Consider the following 21,867-nt stretch of genomic DNA (forward strand, 5'->3'; position numbering starts at 1 on the left):
ACCACCCCATCCTGTCCTCCTTACCACTTCTCCCATGATCTCAGTGGTTCTATTCTTGTTTCATTAAATTATCAACAAATATAAATGGAGCATCTGCTGTGCATTGGTTCTGTTCTAGGGAATGAAGAGACAGCCGTGGGAACCAAACCAAACCAAATAACAGCCCTAGTGGAGGAGGGAAAGACAAGCAAGGAACAAGATAAATAAGTAAACTACAGAGCATCAAGTGGTTTAAAGACTGTGGGGGGAAATGAGGAGTAGAGAGAATGATAATGGGCAGTTTGCAACTTTAGATTGAATGGTCAGGGAAACCTGACTGGTCATGCAAACTTCCAGTAAATACTTGCTGGAGGTGAGGGCATGAGCCTATGGATTTCTAGCACAGCTCTCCAGGAAGCAGCTGGTACAGAGGCCCCGGGGCCAGAGCATTTTCACTTGAGGGCCAGGCAGTGGAGTCAGTGTGCTGGAGCAGTGTGAGAATAGCTGAAAGCAGGAAATGAAATCTGAGAGATTATGAGCAAAGGAATTAGATCATCCAGGGTCTAGGTGGCCATAAGAACTTTGGTTTTTTTTTTACCTTTATGAGATGGTGAAGCACTGGAGGATTAGGAGAAGGGTGACATGACCTGATTTATGTTCAGAAGATCACCCAGCTACCCTGCTGAGACCAGATGAGAGCAAAGAGGAAGACTAGCCAGGTGGCTCTAGAAATCATCCAGATGAGAAAGGATGTTGGCCTGGAATAACGTAGTTGTGAGAAATGTTGTATTTTGGAGTTTAGATCCAAGAGAATTTCCTGACAGATTGAATATGGGATGTGACTGTAACGGGGGAAGCAAAGATGGCCCCAGAGTTTTTGGCCTGAGAACCTGTAAGTGTAGAATTGCCATTTGATCATAGGGCGAGATCAGTGATGAGCTTCCCTGGCGGCTCAGATGATAAAGAATCTGCCTCCAATGCAGGAGACTGGGATTCGATCCTGGGTTGGAAAGATCCCCTGGAGAAGGAAATGGCAACCCACTCCAATATTCTTGCCTGGAGAATTCCACGGACAGGGGAGCCTGGCGGGCTACAGTGCATGGGTTTGCAAAGAGTCGGAAGTGACTGAGCAACTAACATTTTCACTTTTATTTTTCAAGATCAGTGAATGCCTCAAGCCCTGCTCAACACCGTTTGCTCCTTTCTGGCTGGAACTTAGTGTGGGCCTAACAAGTCTAATTAGGATTTCATCTGACAGACTTCACAAGTCTATCCTTCAAAAACCCAAATAATAGATATTTCAAAATACAAAGCAAAACATTTAAAAGATTTATTGAAAGGGATATATGTACATATATAGTTGACTCATTTTGCTATAAGTAGAAACTAACACAACTTGGTAAAGTAACTATACTCCAATAAAAATTAATTTAAAAATATAGATTTATTGATCCCTGGAGTCTACAGGCTCTATGGTGGGATTGTTGGCCATCTCTGGAAGGGCTTGTGCCCAGGGGCACCTCCCAGGACTGCTGCTGCTGGTGCCGCTGTCCCTGAGGTGAGTTGCTGCTGACCCATGTCTCCACAGGAGACCCTCCAACATGACAGAGACTGGTTAAGTATGCTGAGCCCCCTGATTGCTCCTCCCAGTCAACAGCCAGTGGAGCAGCATCAGGATTCTTCTGGAAGCTTGAGTGCTCAATGTAAAGAAGACGTGAGTGTGGAAGAGGACAAGGAAGTGCTGATTCCACTGTATGACGCGTGTCTGAACTGTTACTTTGATCCCCAGACTGGGGAATGCTAGGAGTTGGTGTAATGCCGCCTTCCAGGGCAAAGAATGGCCACTCCAGGTGGAGGAGGATAGCAGTCCTGACTCTGCTAAGTTGGCATCACAATGAGTGTCTTGGGCAGGCCCATGGAATTAAAAGGAAGGTGGCTCAGTGGTAAAGAATCTGCCTGCCAGTGCAGAAGACACAAGAGGTGTGGGTTCAATCCCTGGGTCAGGAAGATCCCGCTGGAGCAGGAAATGGCAACTCACTCGAGTATTCTTAACTGGAAAATTCCATGGACAGATGAGCCTGGAGGGCTACAGTCTAGGGGGTCACAAAGAGTCAGACACGATTGAGCAACTGAGCACTGAGCAAAAGAAATGAATTTAGTTTGTACATAATGTTCAATGTTAAGACTACCTACTTTCTTTTTGTGTATGGATGTGGTTTTTTTGTAACTGTGAAGGAATTAATACAGAGACAAGATTATAAAAAAGTTTATTGATTGAAATAGTGTGACAATATATTCCTAATACAATGAAGAATATGACACTTATCTTTTGTTACAAGGTATTTTATAGTTGCTTAAGAATGCCCAAGTCATATGCCTAAGCATGAAAGCAAAAACAAAGTATAGCAAACATGAAACAAAACTTGATTCTACCTAATAACTTTCACGAGGCAATCATAACTTTTTAAAGCTAGACCTTAGGAATATTGAACTTCAAAAACTTAAATGCTGTTGGCCATGTGTAATCCTTACTCCCAACCCATCCCATTGCTGTTAATTGCCCCTCAAAAGGACAGTAAACCCCCCAAAAAAGCATAATTCAAAAACACAGATTAAATAACTTTTGTTTTGAGATGTATGCTCAAATTCACTTTTTATAACTTTATAGAAAAGCAGTGAAGCTAATTCTTTAGCTCTTTCTCTCTTCCCATCTCCCTCCTTGCATTTCTGAATACTTTTTAATGTTTATTATTGTCTAGGTGGCTCAGGGGTAAAGACTCTGCCTGCCAATGTAGGAGACTCAGGAGACACAGGCTCGATCCCTGGGTCGGGAAGATCCCTGGAGTAGGAAATGACAACCCAATCCAGTATTCTTGCCTGGGAAATTCCATGGAGAGAGGAGCCTGGCAGGCTACAGTCCTGCAGGGTTGCAGAGTCGGACACAACTGAGCATACATGCATACATGTAACTGTGTAAAACCAGAAACTCTATACTTCTGTCACATTTTGAACAATGTTTATGAGAAATTGTATAAAGGTTCTCCAATTCATGTTGTTTTGCAAGAAAGACAACCTTAAACACATATACAAGGCTGAGCCCAAAGTGAGGAAGGCCACTTGAGCCCAAGGTCATAGACCTTTACTCACTGGGGACATGGAGCTGTTAGAAGGTTGTTGGGGGACTTTAATGGCCCTACAATCTCTGTCAGCACCAGCTCCTTTCCCTAATAAACCCACCACCCATGCTATGCTTTCAGCTGCAAACCAACGTCTCTACCTCGTCCCCAGCCATCCCCTATGTCCCCAGTCAAACTGTCATTCAAAAGATCCTTGTATGCAGAGATAATGAAGATCCCACTGGCAGGAGACCCTTCACTGGAAGGGCTGGGTAATAAGTGTGGTATAAATTAGAGTTAGGCATTATTTCTTAACTTGTTGCTAAAAACTATTATACCTGATTTTGAGAATAAGGATATAGTCTTCTCAGGCAGTATTAAAAATGGAAACAAAAACAGAAAAAAAATATTAATATGCTGCTGCTGCTGCTAAGTCACTTCAGTTGTGTCCAACTCTGTGCGACCCCATAGATGGCAGCCCACCAGGTTCCCCCGTCCCTAGGATTCTCCAAGCAAGAATACTGGAGTGGGTTGCCATTTCCTTCTCCAATGCATGAGAGTTAAAAGTGAAAGTGAAGTTGCTCAGTCGTGTCCGACTCCTAGCGACGGCATGGACTGCAACCTACCAGGCCCCTCCATCCATGGGATTTTCCAGGCAAGAGTACTAGAGTGGGGTGCCATTGCCTTCTCCGAATATTAATGTGAGTATGTGCTAAATGAGGGAAGTTTTATTGAGTAGGCTTTCTTTGGTATTTAGATGTTATTGTTGATAAACTATTTAGATATTAATCCAGAGATTGTGAGAAATTTTTAAAAATACCATTCTTATTTACATAGGGTAGACCTTAAAATAAAATATTGGTTCATTAAGTAGGAATGTTATATAATGGAAAATGAATGTCTTTGAAGTATATTCATATAAAATAGAAACATATGGGAAAATATTTCTTCACATAAAAATTCCACTTATGTGAAAGTTGAATTACCTATGTCACGTAAACTGTCAATAGAGACTGAAAAAGGATTTATCTGGATCACTTGTTTGTAAAACTATTTTTAAAAATTTATTCAACAACATTTTTTTTAAATGCCTACACCTCTTTGGTTCTTTAGTTTTTATCTAGCAGACTTGGAAGAATGGAGATTATGTTAGAGATGTTAGAGTCAGAAACTGTATTTCAGAGAGTCCTTTGTTCTCGGACTCTTTAAATTCTGATGATTTTGGGGGTGGAGTGGGGAGAGGTGCTGCTTAAATTTAATTTACAAATAAAATATAAAAGAACTATTAAATAAAGAAGTCCCTGAAGTATAATGATGAGCACTGTGTTATGAAAATATAAAAACTAACATTGTAACATTGTAAATCACCTATACTTCAATTTAAAAAAAAAAGAAAATATGAGAATGGCTTTCAACAAGATTCTTCAAAACAAGTCGTCCCATTCTCAGGGAGCTTTGAACTGCACTCTGTGGAGCACTTCAAGGACTTGCCACGCATCTCTCTCGGCTTCTCTGGCTTTTTCTGTCTAACATGGGCTGGTATATCTCAGCCACTACGCAGTAACCGGTGTGAGGCGAGAGAACTTTAATTTCAACAACTCTGCGAGCTCCTTCATACACCTTTCGCTCCTGCACACAAGGGGGGGAAATGAGATGATAAACAGCTTTCAGTAAGTCATTGGCTTGCTCTCTGTTTGATAAAACTGAGTTGTTCCCGACCACAGTAGTCGTGGGCTGTAGAGCTTGCTCCCAGACACGCCCTCCATGTCCCGAGTCCTCGTTCCCAGACAGAAGGGACAGGTCACGTGGCTGCGCAGGCGCCGCGCGACTCCTTCCTGAGTGGCGTCCGTTGACTGCCCCCGTGGTCAGAGCCTCTTCTTAAGGATTTGAGCTGCGCAGTGAGGAGAATGGAGTGGACTTGGAGACAACTGTAGACGTGTGACCTACTTCTCCAGTTCTCCCTCCCAGTCATTATAAAGCCTGGCAGCACTTTATTTCTTGCTTCCGGCTGGCTTAAGATTGATCTTTACCTCTTAGTGAAAAATCTTCCTCTCCCCTCCACTTTCCTATTTGAACCAGTTTGAATGGGTTTCTGATGTTTTTACAGCCAAAGGAACCCTGTCTTAGATGGATATCAAAAAGGGGAACATTCAGTTAACCCCCAGACCAAAATAAAGGCACTAATGGGAGATTGTAATATCATAACAAAATTGGAATGCTCTGATCCAAAAGCCACTTTAAAAGGTGTGTAAAGATTCCATAAAAATGAATATTTGTGACCAAATGGAATTGAATATTGTTAATATCAATCTTTAGTTATACAGGGAAGATCAAATGGAAACCAACTGAGAGAACAAAAAGGTGCAAGCATGCACACAATTCTGATGGTGATGGTAACCATCAATTGCTTATCAAAGAGGGTGAAAGGGAGAAGGAACTAAAAAAAGATAATGAAAAATGAGAGGGGATAGAGTAGCAAAAGATAGGACCTGTTTCATGGCTAGAAAATTACTTAAAAGAAAAAATACCAAATTTATCTATCTGAACTTACCTTTTCCAGTGAATTGTTAATTATGAAGACTCGATATACTAGCTCATAGTATTCCATTGATACATTTTCCCCTTTTTGGTCTCTGTATGGTAAATTGGGAGCATGGAGATTTACCAACAAAGATCCATTAACTTGGGTTATACTCATGACTGGAGGATCTATTTTTGCTGAAAGAATAGGAAATTTTGACAAATCACTCAAAATGTAATATTTCACATGAACACATAATAACAAATCATTATTAAATTCAGGGACCAGGCAAAAGTTATCATGGAGGGATACTGGTGACACTGAAAATATAAATATCTGAGAGGTTTCTTTGAAGATGGTTTTTCATTTGCAAAGACTGATGTATTCTGAATCACCTTTAAGAGGCCATTTATCAATCACTTCCACAGCCTGCAACGATTGTTTCAGAAAATGAACTATAAAAAGTTACTTGGGTGAATATTCTTAGCATAAGGCAAATATTTTCTAGGTCCTTAAATAGGTAAAATTTCAAAGCAGCTTTAAAATCATTTGAAGACTTGTTTGTATAAGATTATTTCAGTGGAACTATGTTATATACTATGGAGTAGCTGAAGAAGAATTGAGAGAGAATTTTTGTTTCTTGAATTTTGGTGTCAATAACCAGATGATCATTAACTAGGAAAGAAAACCAAATAAACTGTCACTTTAATTTCCCCCAGATTAACTATTTGGGGGCAGGGTTTAAGGTCAGTTTAATTTAATTTAGGAAGTTAAATTCATTTAGTCATTCTAAATGAATTAATTCATTAATTGATTTTGTTGTTGTTTTCTTGTTTGGCATTCATTATGTGTTTTTAGTTTGTAGATTTCTATCTTTTATAATTCTTGAAAATAAGCCATGATCAATAGATTTATAGATAAGTCGATATAGAGATTGGGATACATATGCTTTTATTCTAGAATTTCAGTTCAATATCTGTCACTATTTCTTATTTGATTTTTCCATGTCTTAATTTCTTTTTTATTTTTCCATCTTTTTTTCTCAGTATTTTGAATGGTTTCTTCAGAGCTGTCTTCTAGTCCATTGATTTAAGAGTTGGAGACCAGTTAGCAACTGAACAACAGCATGTCAAAACTGATCTTTGAGTGTGTGCATGCTAAGTTGCTTCAGTCAAGTCCGACTCTTTGTGATCCCATAGACTGTAGCCCACCAGGCTCCTCTCTTCATGGGATTCTCCAGGCAAGAATACTGGAGTGGGTTGCCATTTCCTTCTCCAAAACTGATCTTTAACTCCTCCTAAAAGCAAATTTTTAATTTCATTGATTAGATATTTTTGTTTCTGCGAGTTCTATTTGAGTACTTTCCAGTCTATTTGGGCTTAGTAATATTTTGTCCTTTGATTATGTTTTTATTCTCCTCTATTATTACTTTAAACTTATTTATTTTATTATCTGCTTTCAATAATACAAATCCTTAAAGCATTGGTCCAGCCAAGTGCTTGTTCCTTACAGACTTGCTCATGGTGATCTGCTTCCTTGTGTTTTTATTGTGAACACATGTTGAAAGTTGGTACTCATTTTTGTTGCTTTGGTTTGAAGTTTTAAACTTAAAATAAACTTTTTTTTTATCAACCTATAAGACAGATGCAGGCAAATAAATCATGAAAATATGGCTAAATAAATCTTTACAGATAAACACCCCTGTACAGCTACCACCCAGATAAGAACAAGGACATTACCAGCACCCCAGAAAACTCCATGTTTTCCTCCAATTACTTAACCCCAGAGAATAACCACAATTGTCCTAGCTTTTATTGCCGTGTACATTTGTTTTCGGAATCATGCAACACACACTTTTTTGTCTGTCTGGCTTGTTTCACTCTTTCACTTTTATTTGTATGTATATAATTATGGGCTGAATTATGCCCCACCTCAGACTCATAGGTTGAAGTCCTAACCCTAGCACCTCAGGATATGACTGTATTTGGAGACAGGATCTTAAAAAAAAAAACAGTTAAGATAAAATGAAGTCATATGGGTGATCCCTAATCCAATATGACTGGAATCCTTATAAGATTGAATACAGAGGGCTGACCATGCAAGGACACAGTGAGTGAGGTGGTCAAGGAGAATGGCTTCAGAAGAAACCAAGCCTGTGGATACCTTGATCTTGGATGTCTAGCCTGCAGAACTATAGGAAAATAAACTTTTATTGTTTGAGCCACCTAGCCTGTAGTACTTGGCTGTGGTGGCCTTGGCAGTCTAATGCATACATATCCATCCATGATGCATGTATCAAGAATTTGTTTTTTTGATTGCTGTATCGTATTTAACTGTATGAATAATACAGTTCATCCATTGTGTTATTCACAGACTCTTAGTTTGTTTTTAGTTTTTGGATATTCTGAGTAAAGTTTCATGAACATTCTTTTGTATGTAATTTGGAAAACAAGCATTTTGTTGGGACTATAACTAAGGGTGAAATTTCTGGGTGATAGAGTTTATATATGTTTAACTTTTATAAGCCCTTACATTTTCCCCACAGTAAAGACACCATTTTTATTCCCATGAGCAGTATATGAAAGATTCTGTTTTTCACTTGACATTATTATATTTAAAAAAGTTTAATTTTGGTCATTCTAGTAAGTGTGTAGTACCAGTTAATTGTGTTTTCAAGTTGCATTCCCCTGCTGACTAGTGGAATTTCATGTTTATTGACCATTTGAATGTTCCCTTTTGTGAAAAGACTCTTCAAGTCTTTTGCCCCTTATTACTGATGTGTAAGAGTTCTTTGTACATTCTGGACATAGTCTTTTTTTTGAAAACATGCATTGTGAATATTTTCTCTCTGTGGCTTGCATTTTCATCATTCTAACATTATATTTTGATAATCAGAAGTTCATAATTTTAGTGTAGTCCAATTGATCAGTCATTTCCTTCTTCATTAGTACTTTTGGGGGTCTACATATCTCCAAATCATAAAAATATTCCTCCATGTTATTTTACAGTGGTGGTTTAGTTGCTGAAGTTGTGTCCAACTCTTGCAACCCACCAGGCTCCTCTGTCCATGGGATTTCCCTGAGCCATCAGGGATTCCCATGTTATTTTATAGAAGTCAGCAAAAGTTCTCTGTAAAGGGCCAAATAATAGATATTTAGGCTTTCTGGGCCCTATATGGGGCTTCCCAGCTGCCTCAGTAGGTAAAAGAACCTGCCTGCCAATGCAGGAGACATAAGAGATGTGGGTTCAACCTCTGGATTGGGAAGATCCCCTGGAGGAGGGCTTGGCAACCCACTCCAGTATTCTTGCCTCGAGAAACCTATAGACAGAGGAGTCTGGGGGCTATAGTCCATAAGGTCCCGAAGAGTCAGACATGACCGAAGTGACTGGGCACACACACACATACATGAGCCATGTATGTCTCCGTTGTACCTGCTTGACTTTACCATTGTAGCGTGAAAGCAGTCACAAACAAAAGTGTGCATGAATGGGGGTGACTTTGCTGCAATAAAACGTGATTTTATAGAAACAGAAGCAGGTCAAGTTTGGCCCACAGTCTGTAGTTGCCAAGTTTCACTGTTTTCATTCTGCCATACTTGATTTTGAGAATGAGGGATGTAGAGAACCAAGATTTCTTATTTTTCCAATTGATCCAGTCTCCTTCATTAAACAGACAGTGGTTACTCTACAGAATGGCACCATGGACATGGATCACATGACCTCATCTGTGTACTGCTCCTTCTGAACTTGGGTTTGAGCACTTGCTTCTGCAAGGTTTCCATGGCACCATCAGTCTGGTACAGCCTCAAAGTGGTGTTTTCTGGAACATGAAGGTGTATGTATTTGAATCTCAAAATGTTCTGAATTTAGGAAACATTTGATTCCTAACAGTCAAGACTGAAATGTACACCTTTCTTTGTTTCTCTAAAGGGCTTTTTCCTTGTCTGCACTTTTATTGAGAGTGTAGCCCTTTGTGGGGGCCAGATTTTCTGGAAATACACTCCCCACGTTGTGCTGGCTATGACATGTCTTCTGTTCCAGGAATGGAGGTTTCCCCTGCCAGGGTCTAGTTACTACTAGTTACTAAATTGGGCAAATGTCCTCAGGGCAGTGGGACTTCACTTTGTTTCTTCACTGGCTTCTAGCTGCTTTGTTTTGGCACCTGGGGATTTCCTTTCTTTTCTTTCATGTTCCTCTACAGAGTTAAGAGAATGTGGTATATTATATTCAGAATTTCTAAGCCTCTTAGAAAAGGGGGATTCATTTTAATTTGTAACCAAAAAAAGGTTAATTCACTTTTCAACTATGTTGGAAACTTTGCCCAATGGCTTGAAGAAGGAATTCTTGTTTGTTTACATTTTAATCATGCAAAGTGGTTGATATTTAATTCTGTTTATGGTTTTCATACTCCAAATTCTGGTGCCCATAGACCTCCTGCTTATCACTTGAAAGGTGAAAAGCAAAAAAAAAAAAAAAAAAAGAAAGGTGAGAAGCATGAGTCAGTTTTGTAGGCCAGTATGATATGTATAGGGCTTCCTGGTAGCCCAGCTGGTAAAGAATACGCCTGCAATGCAGGAGACCCCTGTTCGATTCCTGGGTTGGGAAGATCCCCTGGAGAAGGGATAGACTACCCACTCCAATATTCATGGGCTTCCCTGGTGGCTCAGACGGTAAAGAATCTGCCTGCAATGTGGGAGATCTGGGCTTGATCCCTACTTTGGGAAGATCCCCTGGAGGAGGGCATGGCAACCGCTCCAGTATTCTTGCCTAGAGAATCCCCATGGCAGAGGAGCCTGGGGGGCTACAGTCCATGTGGTCATAAAGAGTCGGACACAACTGAGCAGCTAAGCACAGCATAGCACGATATGCGTAACTGATTTTCTCCTAGTAATATTCGTTCTTTCTGGCCCAAGTTGTGACTGTTGAAGAATTTTCCTTGAATCATGTGCATACAGACCTCGTCCTTGGAATGTATCGACTCATTATTTTAGATTCTGGTCGTCTAATGTGTTATTTGATCCTACATACAGATGAAGCACATGATTTCAAGCATTGGCCTAGGAATACCAGTGAACCTGACTTACAGACTTCATAAGGGCTCCTGATCTGTGATTTATGATGGAGGACTTTGTGACTCAGAGACCATTATCAGCCCTTTCACTGGACTGCGATTGCATTACAATGGCCAATTTAAGGTTACTTGACCTCGTAGCTCTGTTGTATTCATTGACTTCTCTCTCTTTGAGATACTCACAAATAAAGCAGTCCCCTGATTTCCTCCTACGTCTTTGGCTGTTTCTTTTCAGTCTCCTTTTAAGATTTATCCTCCCTTTTTTAGGATTGACTGGTTTGATCTCCTTGTAGTCCAAGGGACTCTCAAGAGTCTTTTCCAGCACCACAGGTCAAAAGCATTAATTCTTTGGCACTCAGCTTTCTTTATAGTCCAACTCTCACATACATATATGACTACTGGAAAAACCATAGCCTTGACTAGAAGGCCCTTTGTTGGTAAAGTAATGTCTCTGCTTTTTAATATGCTGTCTAGGTTGGTCATAACTTGGTAATCCTTGGGGACTCAGAATACTACTGTGTGAACACAAAATGGATCAAAGATTTAAATGTAAGAGCTAAACTATAAAACTCTTAGAAGAAAACTTAGGATAAGTGTTCATAGCCTTAGATTTGGCAAAGGATTCTGAGATATAATGCCAAAAGCATGAGCAACAAGAGAAAAAAATAAGTGGACTGGACTTCATCAGAGTTAAACACTTGGGGCTTCAAATGACACCATCTAGAAAACTCAAAGAGAAAACACATAATGGGAGAACATACTTGAAAATCACATATCTGATAAGATACTGTTGTCCATAATACATAAAAAACCTTCAAACTCAGTGATTAAAAACAAAGCATTCAATTTCAAAATGAGCAAAGGGTCTGAATAGACATTGCTACAAGGAAGATATGCCAAAGGCCAATAAACACATGAAAAGATGCTCAAGATCACTAATCATCAGGGAAATGGGAATCAAAATCACATGAGAGACCACTTCATATCCACTAGGACTGCTATAATCAAAGAGTCAGATAGTGGTGCTGAGGATGTGGAGAAACAGGAACCCTCATACTCTGCTGATGGGAATGGAAAATGGTGCACCTGCTTTGGAAAACAATGCAGCATTTTCTCAAATGATTAAACACAAAGTTATAAGGTGACCAAGTGATTCCACTTCTAGGTATATACCTAAGAGAATTAAAACATGTTAACCCCAAAACTTGTATATGAGTGTTTGCAGGAACTTTATTCATAGTAGCGTAAAGGTGGAAATAACTCAAACAAATATGCATCAACTGAGGAAAGTATTAAAAAAATGCAGTGTATTCAGGCACTGCGGTGTTTTCAGCAGCAAGAAGGAATGAAGCACTAATATACATTACAACATTAATGAATCTTGAAAACATGAAATGCTAAATGAAGAAAGCCAGTCACAAAAGATCATATATTATGTGATTCTATTCATATGAAATATGACCAATAAATGGTGCTATTTCTTCCATGGACAGAGTTCACTGGTCTAGGATATAAGAAGTGAAAGATGGAGGGGCAATTCTCACTTTTGAACACAGTGAATGATTCATCAAATGGTTTGTTTCCCATACACTTAATCCTTTCATTCTTCTGGGTTATAACAACAATGGTTTCGAAGAATTGGAAGTTAAGGTTGCCTCTTGACGGTTGGGAGATTTTTACGCCATTTAGCCAACAAGGAGGTTAAAGGTGTCTAGGGTGACTGGTTCCAATTATCAAAGTGAAATAGAGTTGTTATATATACATTGGGGTCAAATATGCTAGGTATTCTAAGAGGCACCTCTGATATAACTCCTATATTCAGAGATAAAAATTAATGTAGACTATGTTAAACTAATAGAAGAAAGAGCAAAAGGACACAAACTCCTGAAAAATGAAAGGCTGAGGTGCTGGCTGAAAAGAAAGCAAATGTTGAGTTAATCATGAGAGGAAAAGGTGTAAATACTAACTGCAGCTTCATGACTAGTTGCATTGTGAGGACTATAATATCCATAGTTTCATTCTTGTTTTGTTATGCATATCTTGGTACAAACACTTTAGACACATTTTTCTCATACATTTTGTCTACTATTTTATATGAGGTCTGTTAGTTTTTTTAAATAATTTTCATCATAAGTTATAATACATTATGCTGAGATTATGACTAAATTAGAAGGAGAACAAATATTATTGAGAAATGGATACAAGAGAGCATTTTGGTTCTCCTGTTTTGGAGAGGTAACTAAAAGCCTTAATTTTCTCAATAGAAAAATTGTCTAATGTATATTTTCAAGAATGTAACCCTCGTGCTTAGGAAGGGCAATATGAATCCTTTCTGCTATATAGAAATACTTTTTTCTCTAGGCGGCAACATCCTGGCAGTGGGATGGAGTGTCAGCTCTGTAATCAGATGCAGCCCATTTTGAATCCCGACTTGGCTTATACAGGCTGTGAGGCCTGGGCTACTTCCAAAGACTCTGTCCCTTGATTTTCTGGACTGTAAATGAGAACAGTAAAACCCAGCTGCTAGAGTTGTTCTGAGAATGAGATGAAATGAGATGATGGTGTGCACCTCAGCAAAGCCCAGGGCCTGGTAGCTAGCTAGCCAGGCTCCATGAGGGCTATTCGAGGTCAGGGGAAGCAAATGCAAAGAAATGCAATGGAACTCACTTTCCCACCATGGAATGAACCGCTGTGTCATGGTCCAGCCTGAGTGGATCCCAGCCAGAGTTGTCCTCACTCTCCCATAATAAGGTTCCCATATATCTGACGTTTCATTGGTAAGGTCACAGACGAACTCTTGAATCCCCCAGCAGTTCTCTTTATTTTTCCACTGTCTCTCTCCGTACCTAGAGACAGAAAAAGACAAAAATCCGAGTTCCTTTATTCCACTGGAGGGGTCTTCAGGTTTTTTTTTTTTCCAGTCTATTCAGTTTTCAGACTGGTTGGCATTTGTCCTCCAATATCAGCGCCCTGTGAAGGTTGACAGTTGCTCTTAAGTCTCTTTAAAATTTTTTTTCTTTTCATTAATCAAAGTGCTATCTTGTTGAAAGATCAATTCAAGCCTGATAATCTTCTGTATCCCTAGCATAAGGGTTTTTGGGTTCTTAGTACCTAGGGAAGCTTTTCTGCTGGTGTCTAACCAACTTCCATTTTTGACTATGTCCTTCAGGCTCCTGAGGTTTCAGCGCTTTGTGGTTTTCCTCACTTCTCATCAGCCTGCTGTTGAGTAATGCGGCTGGTTCTGAGAAGTTGCTACCACTTTTCATCTCAGGTGATGTTTACCCAACACCCACGGTCAATCTCTCTTTTGACAACTGAGCAGGGGTGGTAGTGAGGGTTAGCTAAGGAGTTTTGCAATTAGAGGCTGGGAGGGAGGGAGGAGAACCCAAGAAGAGAAGATAATGAGTCAAAGAGCCAGATACAGTGATTCAGCCTTACACTCTGGGATGGTGTAACAGCAAAAGGGAAGATTACCAGTCACAGATCAGAGACAATGCAATAAGGTGATGGTGGGAACAGAGGAGGGATTAGATGCTGGGGAGAAAAGCCCTCAAAGTATTTGTTGAAGGACTTGAAATATAATTCTATAGTCATATAAAGAGGAACATTGATGGTATTTGTACTCTGCAAACTGTATGTTGACAATAGTTTCATTATATCAAAAGATACCATATGGCCAGAACCAATAACATATATTGAACACAATTTAATGTTTTCTAACTCTTATTTATTGATGAGACATTGTCTTTGCTAGCTAAATTTAGCTGTAATGACTGGCTTCTCTTTTTGGTGTAATACCTTATTTTTTGTCCTATTCCAAAGGGGATAGATACTAACAGTATATCCATGAGAACTGGATAGACTCAAAGCAAAAAATTTCAAAAATATAAATCTACACCGTGCTACTGAAAATACCACATGGGTAGGAAGAGATCCAGATATTCTGAATTTTATACAAGTCTGGGAGCTCTATTTAAGAAAAAGAATTAGAACTATGAAATTCTTTCATTGGGCCCTAAAGTCTAATCTTCATTAATTTCATGGTAAAACAACTTCTAACCCACTGTTCATATTGAACCACAAATAGGCTCATTTTGAACATGTTTATACTGCCTAAAGGGGAAGAATAAAAAGATCATCGATCCCCACTTCCTACATGCAAGGAGCATTTCCAAAATAGATGCACAAGTCCATTTTAGAAGTGGAGAAATTTTTATCATAAAGATTCATAAGGTTTATAACTGCTCCACAAAACATGTTGAAAAAAGCCACCAAGCTGGAGAGACTTTTGGAGATAGTCCTTCTGAAGTTAGAGAGATTGATTAATGGAAAAATTTGACCTGAATCTATCCCATGCTAGAGAGACAGGAATGAATTTATGACACAAAAACTGCCATTTTGGTCCATAGCTGCATCTGATCTTCTGAATTTCTAATAGAAAAACCATAAAAGCTTAACAGCAATATTGCCTGCCTCATGTTCAACTAGCATCTCAATCTATGAAAGAGAAGGAAGAGCCTCAACTCCCACCTTGTATCCCAACGCCGCACCCTACCCAGAGCAAGATGTGCGAAGGGGAAAATCTGCCATCTGCAAATCAGAAACTTCTGTTCCCAGGCCTTGATCTTGGAAAGGAGTAGATTACATCTGAGTTTTTGCATTGATCCATCAGAATTAGCCTGAAGATCATGCAGGAGGAACAGGCCGTGGTGTGTTCCAATTTGTGTCCATGCTTACAGGAGGCATTCAGTTTTAAAAGGAGTTTTCTAAAAGGAGTTTTTTTTAGGAGTTTTTTAAAGGAGTTTTCAGTTTTCTAAATAGCAAACTCACTCTAAATTTAAAAAGACTTTTAATTGAAAATATACTTTACACACCCACTTGCATGTGTCCCACAATGTCTTTTTCAACTATCAATAGCGTCAGTTTAATTGAGATTGAGTACTTATTATATGCTAAACAAATCTCTTCTGGCACTTGGTGGACAAATGTGCAGTAAGAGTCTATTTTGAAGCTGAAGGCTGAGCCCGTTGAGGCCTCAGTGGGGTCTCCCAGGGATGAAGTACCTCCCTCCACAGACTGCACATCGTCAGGCATTTTGTGTCCCCTTCAGGGGAGACACTTTCCTGCCCCCATCTCTGCTTCTTCTCAACCCTTCTGAAACCAACAAAAGCTCAGACCCTGACATGCCATCGCATTCTAGGACATGGACTCTCAGCAGCCATCTGCTCGCTGGAGGAGACTCAGGTTACTTACATTTTATACTGCACAAAATAGACACTGTTGTTCCCAAGACAAGCCCGCCCAGGCTGCCAGTGCAAAATGTTGTGAAAATTTCGGGATTGAAAATGGACTCGCTGAGGTTTCAGAGACTCGTTGGCTGGGTGAGTTTCTAAAATAATAAGAAGAGAGACAAAACTGAACATTGATACAAACACCATTGTCATTAGCCATTAACTTTCAGTGTAGTAATACCTCCATTGGGATTCTTTGGAATAGTTGCTATAAGAGCAGGTGGTAGAAAGTGGAGCCCAGAAATCCACATTTTGGATCTTTGATGTGATGGATTTTGATGCGTGCTAAAGTCTCAAAACAGTTGTGATCCAGACTGTAAAAACATATGTGATAATTTCCCACATCACTCCTAAACTGGAGAGGAAGTAACAGCAGTGAGAAGATACTGTCTTTTGATCTGTCCCTGGTGGTGATGAAATATAATGACTGAGATGCCCATCTTCCTAGGAGGCCTTGTATTGCCACTCCTCAAGCTTTTGCCTGGGATCAGTTCTGCCTCCAGGACCTCACCCTAGCACTCATTCCTCCTTTCTCTGGTTCTTCCTCCATCTCCAGGTCCTGCCGCGTTGTCCTCTGCCTCTCTGGTTGACCTGGCTTTATTCCACGTAGGTTGGTTCTACTCCTGATTAGATCCTCTTAGCTGCCTGCATCCTGGCTCCAAGTGCCCGAGCACAATTGCTCAGGTGACTGGTCCAGGCTAAGGAGGGAGACTGCCCATGCCAGGAAATTCCCCGAGGGGAGTCTCATCAGGGGTCAGGACAGGAATGGGCATAATTTCTCACTGGCGCAGTTTGCGCTTTCTTGCTCAATTCATGGGACATGAGAGCTCAGTCTCACCAGCCTTTAGTCTGCTGGAGATAAAAGATCTTTGACAATTTTTTTTTTCTGGAGTCTGAAGGAAACCAGAATATATCACCCCCAGGAATGTCTCTTTGACATGAAAACTATTTTGAGCTGAAGGCAAGTGAGAAGCAGCCAACGCAGTAAAAGCTCTCCTGATCCCCCCTTTTCTGCCTAAATGCTATGCTATGCTGTTGCTCAGTCATGTCCAACTCTTTGTGACCCCTGACTGTAGCCCGCTAGGATCCTTTGTCCGTGGAATTCTCCAGGCGAGAATACTGGAATGGGTTGCCATGCCCTCCTCCAGGGGATCTCCCCAATCCAGGATTGAACCCAGGTCTCCTGCATTACAGGTGGATTCTTTACCCTCTGAGCCACCAAGGAAGCTGGCATATAAATTCTTCTTTTACTTTTATTGGAGACAGACTCTTACCAGCTGAAAGAAAACACTAGAAGAATCTGCAAATGAAACTTACTCCATTAGTTTCCTCCCGTGCATTTACTTCCCCACAGATTGCCACCTTTGGAAGCCTGGAACTGCTCTCCTTTGTCCTGTCCTGTTTCCACAGGTATATCATTCTTTGTTGAAGATGCTACAGAAGCCGGGATTTTAAGACACCATTTTGAGTTCCTCTTCATTTAAGTTCCCCACTAGTGATGTGCTATGTATGCATCAATAAACTGTTTTTCTTTTATTAATCTTTGGCTAGAGTCCTAGTTGACTTTTTGACTGAATAAATTTGTCATGTAACATTGTGTAAGCAAAAAAAGAAAAAAAGAAGGGAGTCCCAGCTGAAAACCTGGAAGAGGCAGAATTAAAGCTTTGCTTTCCTGACAGGCCCAACGTTTCTGCTGAAGGCTAGGAGACAGGCAGAAGTAGGAGTCAGGAAGCATGTCTCCCCCATCTGACTTTTCCTCATCTTCTATCACTTGCCCCCTGACTTCTTCAGAGTGTCCTCCTTTGTCCTGCTCCACCATGCTGGGCATGGCCCCATCTGAGGTCTCCGTGTTGGCCCTTTCCTTTTCCTCGAATGCTCTTCTCTGGATTTCCACAAGCCTCATTTCTTCACCCCCTTCAAGTCTTTGCTCAAATATCATTCAGAGGGAAGCGAATATTCTGAGGCCTATGATCTCTGCTTTGAACTTTCGAAATTTGTTATTCTTGGGGCTTCCCTGGCAGTCCAGTGGTTAAGAATCCCCCAGCCAATGCAGGGGACACAAGTTTGATCCCTGGCCTGGGAAGATCCCACATGCTGTGAGGCAACGAAGCCCGTGCACACAACTGCTCAGCCCGCATACCCTAGAACCCCTGCCCTTCGACAAAGGAGCCGTCACAATGAGAGGCCCACGTACTGCAACTAGACAGCCGCCCCTGCTCACCGCAGCTAGAGAGAGCCTGCAAGCAGCGAGGAAGACCCAGCCCAGCCAAAAGTAAACAAATACATAAAACGTGTGTTATTCTCTAAGGAATGAGGATGTTTCCTTAGGTATTTACTTTTACCAACCACATAGTGTCAATGCTGTTATTTGGTTTTTGCTTATTTTTTACTTTTTTGGACTTCCTTTCGTCCAAAGTACAAGAACATATCACTTGGAAAGAGTCAAATGCCATGATTGGTTTCACTCACGCAAGTCACTATCGGATCAATCATATTTAGCACATAGAAACTTGGACAGTTTTCAGGAGTTGATAGGAAGTGATAGGCACAGTTTCCTAAAGATCCTGCCTACAGTTGATCTGCTATCCTGAGGACAAATGGTCCAGTGTCCTTAATCTCATCTGTCTTCAGACTTCTCTTATTTTTGTAGCAGCGTTGGTAAGCACCATCAAAGAAAATAACAAGCCCTCTGTGCAAAACACCACAGGTCTTTTCCTGCAAGAACTCATTGAATCCGCCCAGTTCACCTATGAAAAGGATAATATTATGGTCTTTCTCTTACAGACCAAAATCCAAGCCTTGGGGAGTAAAAGAGCTGACGAAGTGGCAGACAGTGAGGCTGATTTTATACCCAGGCTGTCTGGCTCCAGAGCCTGCCTCTCAGCGGCTACAGCAAACCAAGAGCAAAGCCTGGGGGGACAGGGATTAATGGAGGAAGCAGAACAGTGAGAAGTCAAAGATATTACTCCTTTTTGCCCTCTTCCTCCTCTTCCTGGCTGGCACTCATATTTAAACATATTTTGAACATTAAGCATCTGTCAGGCACTGTGCGCAAAGCTTTATCTCTTTTTTCATTCTTACAACCACCCAATAAGATAGGTACTTTTATTAGTACGTTTTACAGATGGGAAAACTGGGGTCTAAAGAAGTTGTGTGATTTGCCTAAGGTTGGTAAGATGCAGCACCAAGGTCATTTTGGTGACACTTGAATTCCTGTCATATTCTTTTAATTGAATCCTTGGTATGACCAAAGGCTTAGTCTACTCAAATCCACACATTTCTGGGAAATGGAGGCTTGAGTTGTGTTTAAATTATCAGTTACTGGGCAACTGTAGAATGCTGGTAAAGTTAGTTGAGCCACTTATACTGAAAGGTACACATCTGTTAACTGAGGGCCCTCTTGGTTTTGCTCAGAGGTAAGCTGGGGTGACAAGATGCTCTCTGCTCTTGAAGAATTCTCCATGAATGCCAACAGCACATGTTGTTTGTGATCTATCCTATGCTAGGCACTGTGCTAAACACTTGGCATATATTATTAACTCATTTAATCCCTACAGTGACCTACAATCCCCATTCTACAGATGGAATAATCGAGGCAGAGGAGGTTTAAGCCAATCAGCCCAGTTTTTCTAGATAATAAAGAGACAGAGTTGAAATCCAGATTCAGGCAGTCTGGTTTAGGAGTGCTGCTTGTCCCTTGAAGTTGAAAGAAATGCTAAGGAGACAGAGAAGGGTGTGTATTTGTCCTGTGTGGAGTTTTTTGAACCCACTAGAGTGCCTCCTCTTTAGTAGCTACTCATGAAGTCTGCATGTATTTATTCAGGCTATAGAGGGAAACTGTGGGCTTCCCAGGGGGTGCTAGTGGCAAAGAACCCGCTTGCCAACACAGGAGACTCAAGAGACGTGGGTTTGCTCCCTGGGTCACGAAGATCCCCTGCAGGAGGGCGTGGCAACCCACTCCAATATTCTTGCCTGGAGAATCCCCACGGACAGAGGAGTCTGGGGAGCTACAGTCCACAGGGTCACAAAGAGTCAGACACGACTGAAGCGACTTCGCACAATGAGAAACGGACCCCGTGTCTGTTCTGGCCGATTTGTGATGGGAGAGAGCTGAAATTTTTACAGAGCCCAGAAAAGCGCCCCTGGAGCAGCAGACTTTGATGACAAGGCTGTGAGAAATTAGGACCAAAGGAAGCACTTACCTACCACTCCAGGCAGGAGGACACTGAGGAGGAAGCCTAGAAAGCAACGTTTCGGCGTCATGGTTGCGAGTGTGACTGGCCGGGTGGCCAGCGTTCACCTCAATGAGACGACAGCTCTGGACAAGAGAGGAAACCAGAATCCTCTTGCTCAAAGATCCCCTTTTGGTTTTAACCATGCTTCTTGAAGTAAATACGATTCCATCCTGTTCGTGTATTATAATTTGAGAGGAATAAGTATTAAGAATCATTTCAAAAATTATTGTCAGTTAAGTCACTTTAACGTGGAAGCTTGTTTTTCCTGGGAGCTTTGCTAGCTGAGAAAAGGCAGAACACTGAGGGTTGGTGGGCTGGAGGGCAGGCAGGGTGAGGAATTATGCAAGGTTCTTGCAGGTGAGTGGAGGAGGCCTGAACGGCATCTGGCAGAGGGGGCAGAGGGGCTGCCAGTGATTCTGAGTAACGGGCTTGGTGGTTGCAGTGATCAGGGCTCCTGGTGGTGGTCCAAGCAGGTAGTGTCTCTGGCTAATTTTCCCTCTTCCTCCCTTCATGGGAACTCCTCAAGTAGCCTCCCAGGTGTAGACCTCATACCCTCTGCCCGCTTGGCCTCTCTGCAGGGCTCCCTCCCACCCTCTGCAGCCGTCCCAGTCCATGGCACCCTGGCCCCCAAGTAGCTCCTGCCTCCCTCTTTTCCATCTGCACTCTCTGTTTCCAGCAATCTAGCTGGTAAAGATTTTGAGTCCGACAAACCAAGTAAATCCTTAAAAGGATGAAGACCAAGGACAATCATTTTGAACTATGTTAAATCTTCACCATATCTTCTTGGAAATTAATCAAACTAGGTCATCTGTTCTTTGCCCATGATTCACTACATCAGTTTTCTTATCAAACTTTTTTTTTTTACCACATGTTTTTAGCAACACTAAGATTATACATTAAAGCACAAGAAACTCAAAGATTTTTTAAAAGAGGCTTGTGGGGTAAAAGAAGAAATACATGCTGGCTTCTTTTTCCTCTTGGGTAGTTGAACTTTCAAGCTCTTGGTAGAATAACCCCTTTAGTAGGGAATAGTGATGGCTGCTGAGCAGTATCCATTAATTAATAATTATTTAAGTAATAAGTAAGTAACTACTTGACTCAATAACATAGCTTCTGCCCTACCATGAGATAGGCATTGTTCTCAGCATCAAGGATGCAGCAGCAAATAAGATAGACATTGTCCCTACTTACCCGAAGGTGAGTTTTAACGGGGGAAGTATGCATATTCCCTAAGCAAGATGGGAGGCTTTGTGGAGACAATGCTGGGTTTTCCAGCATTTTCTGGTGGGATCAGACTTCTGAATCCAAACTCCGTATCTCCTCCAGGTGAAGTTTCCACTGCTTCTAAGTTGACTTAGGCTTTCAAAGAAGAAAGAGCAGCCTACCTCAGGTGCCCTTTGTATGAATACTTTCTGAGGGATCTTTGTCCCTTAGTGTTTTCAGCATCATCCTTCATTTCCTTGCTCATGATTCACCACTGAATGCTAGACTTCTTATTCACCTTGGTTTCAAGTGGGGAATAGTCATTTAGGTTTGAGCCATTGATGTTCAATATTTTTAATGCCGATAACTCATGTTTTAGAGCAACTAAATTGCTCCAACTTCCAGTTAAGAAAAAAAACAAACTAATTCAAGGTTTAATAAGTAGAGAAGC

At 41.0% G+C, this 21,867-nt stretch overlaps 1 protein-coding gene across 1 annotated transcript; it reads right to left on the reverse strand.

The window, feature by feature from the left end:
* Positions 1-2,229: 2,229 nt before the first annotated feature.
* IL22RA2 (interleukin 22 receptor subunit alpha 2) lies at positions 2,230-20,294 on the reverse strand. Its single transcript, XM_061130205.1, has 5 exons — positions 20,181-20,294; positions 15,941-16,076; positions 13,355-13,533; positions 5,647-5,813; positions 2,230-4,724 (listed from the first exon to the last, which is right to left on the reverse strand). Exons 1-5 carry the CDS (start codon positions 20,239-20,241, stop codon positions 4,575-4,577), a joined length of 693 nt encoding a protein of 230 aa, XP_060986188.1. The 5' UTR covers positions 20,242-20,294; the 3' UTR covers positions 2,230-4,574.
* Positions 20,295-21,867: the final 1,573 nt, after the last annotated feature.

Source organism: Dama dama, chromosome 26, assembly GCF_033118175.1.
Source record: "Dama dama isolate Ldn47 chromosome 26, ASM3311817v1, whole genome shotgun sequence".
Classification (NCBI taxonomy): domain Eukaryota; kingdom Metazoa; phylum Chordata; class Mammalia; order Artiodactyla; family Cervidae; genus Dama; species Dama dama.

Coding starts and splice junctions, on each gene's coding strand:
- IL22RA2 (XM_061130205.1), bottom strand. CDS start 20,241: ATGACGCCGAAACGTTGCTTTCTAGGCTTCCTCCTCAGTGTCCTCCTG. Junction 5,814..13,354: donor GTTCATTCCATGGTGGGAAA/GTGAGTTCCATT, acceptor CTATTCTTTCAG/CAAAAATAGATCCTCCAGTC. Junction 4,725..5,646: donor TTAACAATTCACTGGAAAAG/GTAAGTTCAGAT, acceptor CCTTGTGTGCAG/GAGCGAAAGGTGTATGAAGG.